Source organism: Oxyura jamaicensis, chromosome 10 (assembly GCF_011077185.1).
Source record: "Oxyura jamaicensis isolate SHBP4307 breed ruddy duck chromosome 10, BPBGC_Ojam_1.0, whole genome shotgun sequence".
Taxonomy (NCBI): Eukaryota; Metazoa; Chordata; class Aves; order Anseriformes; family Anatidae; genus Oxyura; species Oxyura jamaicensis.
This window is the reverse complement of record NC_048902.1, coordinates 9,353,094-9,358,352: the sequence shown is the minus strand read 5'-3', so window position 1 is coordinate 9,358,352 and position 5,259 is coordinate 9,353,094. Positions and strand designations below refer to the sequence as shown.

The following is a 5,259-nucleotide window of genomic DNA, read 5'->3' as shown; positions in this document are numbered from 1 at the left end:
CAGCAGTAATTGAAAAACGCACCCCGGAGATCCCAAGCTCACGAGCCTTTGCGTTATCATTTTCCCTCTTCGGGGAAAAAAGGCTCAGCCTGACGGGGTCTGTCACATTGTCCTTCTGCTTAACGCTGAGGCCTTCGGGCAGCATCCGAGAGCTGCGAGCCACGGGGTTACAAAACCCATGCGGGGCTACGTGTGGGTCAACCGAGAAAAATGCCGGGAGGCAGCGGTGACAAAGCTCTGGGCTCCCGCCGTGCGGGCTCCTGGGGCGCTCGCAGTAGGGCGATGACGGCGGGAGGGGGAGGCCGCAGTACAGATGGAGCGCTCCGGGCGCTGTCATTGGAGAAGGTCAGCGGGAAGGTGCGCGTGGGGGCGTCGGGGCCGCTCGGCGGCCGTCTGCCTGATCTCTGCAAAAACCACTGACAATGGTTTGGGGCAGGCGTGAATCGGGATCGCAGCCCAAAGGCTGGGCCGTGATAAATTCTGCTAAAAGCCCGGGTTGTGATCCGGTGGGGCTGTCACTCGGTGGGGCTAAAAATATTGCCTGATAGCGCTGCGGCTCGTCCCGCTGTGCGTCAGGTAATTAAAGCACCGCTCCGGGGGGTCTGCGAAAAGGAAGGACACCGCTGGGAAAGGAGGAAAAACGCAGCCCAGCCCCAAGAGCCGTGCAAACGGTGCAGGCACGTGGGGGGTTTTGCTTGCCTTTTAAAGAGCCCTCCGTGGCTGGGCAGCGTGAGTAGTTCACGCCAGGTTAGGAAAGGAAAAGTGAGCGGCTGTCTGGAGCCGCTCGGAAGCGGATCTTCGAGCCCTCAAGGTCACAGCCGAGCGTGAGCGCTCTGCAAACATGGGCAGAGGGAGGTTCCTGGAGGGGCAGAGCGGCTTGCGAAGCACCTGGCTCTGGTTGTAGCCCGGCTGTGGTTTCTCCGGGCAAACTGCTCCGACCTTTGTGCTGGAAAAGAAAAGACCAGCCACAAAAAAAAAAAAAAGGCAGCCAAACTTGGCAGTTTTTTTCTTCTTCAGTAGCCTGCTGGGAGAAATAACTCCTCAAGGGCTTATGTCGGCGTGCTCATTTTGTGTATTTCCCTAAAACCACACTAAAAAACCCTTTATCGGCTCGGAACTCGTGACGGAATCGCCGACCTGTTACAAAGGAGTCGCCCGGCAGGGCCGGTGTGCGAGCAGGGAAATCCTCTCGTGGCTGACAGGATGAGCCACCGAGCAATTGCAGGAGTCGTCTGCAGGGGGAAGATGCTGCAGAATGAATCGGGGCGTTCATCGTAGCTGGATAACGTAACGCAGCGGGTGTAGGCTCTTGTTTCCGGGAGGAAGGCTGCTGAGAAGCTCGTTAACCTCGCTGAACTCACGGCACAGACAAGGGGTCGCTGGGCTCTGCAAAGAGGGAAAATTCCTCTGCCTTATGGAAACGGGTCCCAGAAGGCATCTCTGGAGGGCTGGCTGCACAGAACTGTATTTCTCTCGTGTTTTCCCCTCTCAAATAATCCTGCTCCGACTGGAGGCTCAGGGAATGCTGTGGAAGTCTGTGCCTGAGGGCAGGGCGCGCCGTGCCACGAAGCACACAGCTGTTAGTTAAGGAGCGGCACTCGCCTGGTGCTGAGTACCGATCCGAATGCAGCGCCATGAGTGAGATGTGTGTTTTTATAGCTTCTGCTCCCTCGATCAGGGCTAAAGTACGCTTCTGTGCTGGCTCACAGTCTCCTCCTCTCTCTGCATCCAGCCGTGCTGCACGCCCGCTGCTACTCCCATGGGTCGCAGGAGTCGGACGAGGAGTTCGATGCTCGCTGGGTGACGTATTTCAACAAGCCAGATATCGACGCCTGGGAGCTAAGGAAAGGTATGTTGAAAGAAAAGGGAGGGGTGGCCTGCAGAAGATCCAGTTCTGTTTGGAATCTGGAGTCAGAAGGGCTTCTGCATGGTGAATGAGCTCGCTGCGGCGGGCGATGGCACCTCACCGACCCAACGAGGATGTTGGAAGGAACTACGGCATGGAAAATGAGGCAAAAGAGGGTACAAGGCAGTAGGAACACAGGTTTTTTTTTTTAATTCTAGTGCCCCAGAACATACATTCTAACTCCTGGTCTTTGAGAGGGAGAGAAACGCTGGCTCTGAGGAAAGTTTCTGAGCTCAGCTGTTGCCTAATGGGAGACCACACACGCTTTTCTTTGGGCTTTGAGCGAGTGGCTTGGCCGTAACTTGCTGCAGACTGTTTGGTTGTCTCCACACGTTGCTTGCTGTGGAGTTGCCAGCTGCTATTAAACTATCATAATTAGGGCTTAAAATAACCGCCAGAGGGATCGTTCCCGCATGACTCGGGTGACCAGTGTTGGGCCCTTCCCCTTTAGGGAGAGGAAGGGAACAGGCTGCCTGCATTGCACCAGGAGGAACAAAGCCGTTGGGATTTCTTCACGGTTCCGTAGCTGGCTTGCCACATACACGACTTTGGGGAGCGTGGATGTTACTGGCCCACTGGGATTTCACAAAATTAACTTAGAAGCTGGTTATGGGTATAGCAGTGAGAGGGAGAAGAGCAAAAGAAAGCCCTTGGGGTGTGTGTGTGCTCAAAATAGCAATCCAAGTGCCTGTTGGATGCTCCTGGTGGTGTGTTAATTATTAATTCTTTCATGAACTGGAGCAAAACAACGCTTAGCAGGTTCCTTTTGATACCCTGGGCCGAGCTACTCGATGTTTCCCTGTGCTCACAGGCATAAACACGCTCGTGGGCTACGACCTGGTTCCGGAACCAAAAATCATCGACGCAGCTCTGAGGGCGTGCAGACGGTTAAACGACTTTGCCAGCGCGGTCCGCATCCTGGAGGTGGTGAAGGTGAGCGGGACGGGGGCGCGGGGTGCAGCCGCTGCTTTCTGCAGAGTTTTCCTAGGTTTCCTCTTGGCGGTGCAGAGGGAACAGGTTGGAAACAACATGCAGTGTCCCTCGGCTAGGCGTTAGTCTCGTGTGGTGCAGCACTTGTCACATCCAGCTGAGGTTACACAGGGAGCGGCGTCACTGCTAATACTCTGAAAATCGGTGATCGGGATCGGCGGGGGGACTTTGGTGTTGGATTTGCAGGGTGGTGGACTTGCTCTCCGACTAACAGCCTTCCTTTTCTCGTAGGACAAGGCAGGACCTCACAAGGAAATCTATCCGTACGTTATCCAGGAACTTAGACCAACTTTGAGTGAACTAGGAATCTCCACTCCAGAGGAACTGGGCCTGGACAAAGCATAAACCATGTTGGTAAGGGATGCTCTCGCTTCCCAGGCGCCTGGTGTGGGACTCCTGTACCTCAAAACTCCTCTGGCAAAGCCAGAGGGCTCCTCACAGCCTTCCACAAACGCATGAAGGCAAGGAAGTTCAGGCTCATATCGAGGTTCTCGATAGGAAGGCTTCACTTTAGTGACACTGAAACATGTCTGAAAAACATATGGCCTTGTGACACAAAGGGGATGTTTGCAGTTCCCTAGCTGTAACTGGGAAATCTGAGCATTGAAGAGAGAACGAGGTTTTATTGTGACGCTTGATCGTGGTTTAAGTGGCAAGACCCACGACACAGAGCAGTTCCAGCGGGACTGTGCAGCCCTGGGATGTCTCCTGCAATGTCCTGAAGGCGTGGGGAACTCTAAATCGGGAGTGCGCGCACACTGATGGGGAAAATTGAGGTGTTTGACCCTCCACCTGTAACCACAGCCCTTCTAGAAGAGCCGGTCATGTTTTCCAAAGGTGCTCAGGCCTCCAGAGCTGAGTTGCCAGGACAAAGTGGTGTTGTAGCGCCTGGCTGGCAGGGTGTCGGCCTTTGCTTCTCATCAGCTTTTCCTGAGAAGCCTTTTTAGCAAATGGAAGGATCATTTCCTCTGGAAGTGCTCAAGCTTTCATTTTATTGTAGCCGATTTAGAAAATGGGGAAGTGCTCCTTTCTCTCTCATTCTAGCAAATGAGCCCCACAGCTGGCGGTCACCTAACAACCCTGAAGTTTCTTTACCTTGCACTTAAAATAGCATCTTTTCTGCTAATTTGCAGGACCCCGTGCTTACAGAACAAACAGATGAGCTGTAGCACAGCCAGGGCTTAACTGACCCGTGTGCGGGACGCCCACGGATAATGCCAGGAGCGGTGTGTAGCGTTTGATCCCGATGGCAGGGGCCTCGAGTTCCGGGAGGCCGCTTGTTTTACTGCCTTAAAAAGCTGAATTCTGAGCACTGTATAAACTCGGAAGGGCTGTAACAAAGGTTTAGACCTGCAGCGTCAATGCCAGGGTTATGCAGGAGCTGTAAGACGTGGAGGCATTGTTAGTGAGCTCCTGTGGTTAGCGAGGACCCGTCGTTAGGTTTAGTTGAGGCCGTTCGTGCAGCAGCCCTGACTGAAGTAAGGCCCGAAACCAAACTTCTCGTGGAACCTGAGTTATGCGAAGGCAGTCTCTTAACTCAGGAGACAGCCAGTGTCAAATCCCAGCCTTTTTGTCATATTCTGGGTTATTTTTTTAATGTGACCCTTAGGGCTGGGCTCTGTGTGAAGGTGAGCGGGGGCGGTGACGTGTGCGGGAGCTGGTGAGGTAACGGGCCGCTTTCTAAGGGCTTTTCTGTCTTTTTCCGTTGCAGGTGCATTACTTGAGCATTTTTCCTGACACAACCTGATTGTATGCAGCCGCCGCGGGGCTGCGGTGTTAAGCGGCCTCTTGTTTCACCTAACTTCATGGCGCCGCCATGCTGCGGTGCGGGCCCGGCCTAATAAAGGGAAGTTTGGCCTGACCGACCTGGTGTGGTTATTGGAGATGGGGGGCTGCAACCCTGCTGTGCTAGCAGCAAAGCGTGTGCGCGGGGGGGGCGGACTGCGGGGCTGAGGAGTTCGGGCAAAGAACAGCAAAAATATGAACAAAAATATAAATAAACCAGCCCCGGAACCCTTTCGCCCCGGACCCTTTGAGGGGCGTCGCGGCGGCCGCCCGGAGCCTGCTGGAGGTGCACAGCGCCCCCCACCTCAGCCCCGCATGCGCGCCGCAGGCCCCGCCCCCGCCCGCCAGCGCAGCCAATGGGAAGCGGAGGGGGCGGAGCCGCGCGGCCATGGCGACGGGCGGCGGCGGCGGGCCCGGGGCTGCGGGCCGGGAGGGGGCGGGGCGGGGCCGGGCGGTGAGGGGCGGGGCGGGGGGGGCCTGGGGGGGGGTGGGGGGCTGCGGGGGGCTCTGTGGGGCTATGTGGGGCTGTCGGGGGCTGTGTAGGGCTGTGCGGGGTTATATAGGGCTGGGGGTGTATG

The 5,259-nt window shown here is 56.0% G+C and overlaps 2 protein-coding genes across 2 annotated transcripts in view; both read left to right on the top strand.

The window, feature by feature from the left end:
* LOC118172292 (cytochrome c oxidase subunit 5A, mitochondrial) overlaps nt 1–4,758 on the top strand; it is an 8,572-nt gene extending 3,814 nt beyond the window's left edge. Inside the window, exons 3-6 of the mRNA XM_035336121.1 lie at nt 1,733–1,849; nt 2,718–2,839; nt 3,128–3,250; nt 4,608–4,758. Coding sequence (XP_035192012.1) covers nt 1,733–1,849; nt 2,718–2,839; nt 3,128–3,241 — 353 coding nt within the window. The 3' untranslated portion in view covers nt 3,242–3,250; nt 4,608–4,758. The remainder of the gene's footprint in view (nt 1–1,732; nt 1,850–2,717; nt 2,840–3,127; nt 3,251–4,607) is intronic.
* A 311-nt stretch (nt 4,759–5,069) lies between these two features.
* FAM219B (family with sequence similarity 219 member B) overlaps nt 5,070–5,259 on the top strand; it is a 2,776-nt gene continuing 2,586 nt past the window's right edge. The window contains exon 1 of the mRNA XM_035335940.1: nt 5,070–5,135. Coding sequence (XP_035191831.1) covers nt 5,070–5,135 — 66 coding nt within the window. The remainder of the gene's footprint in view (nt 5,136–5,259) is intronic.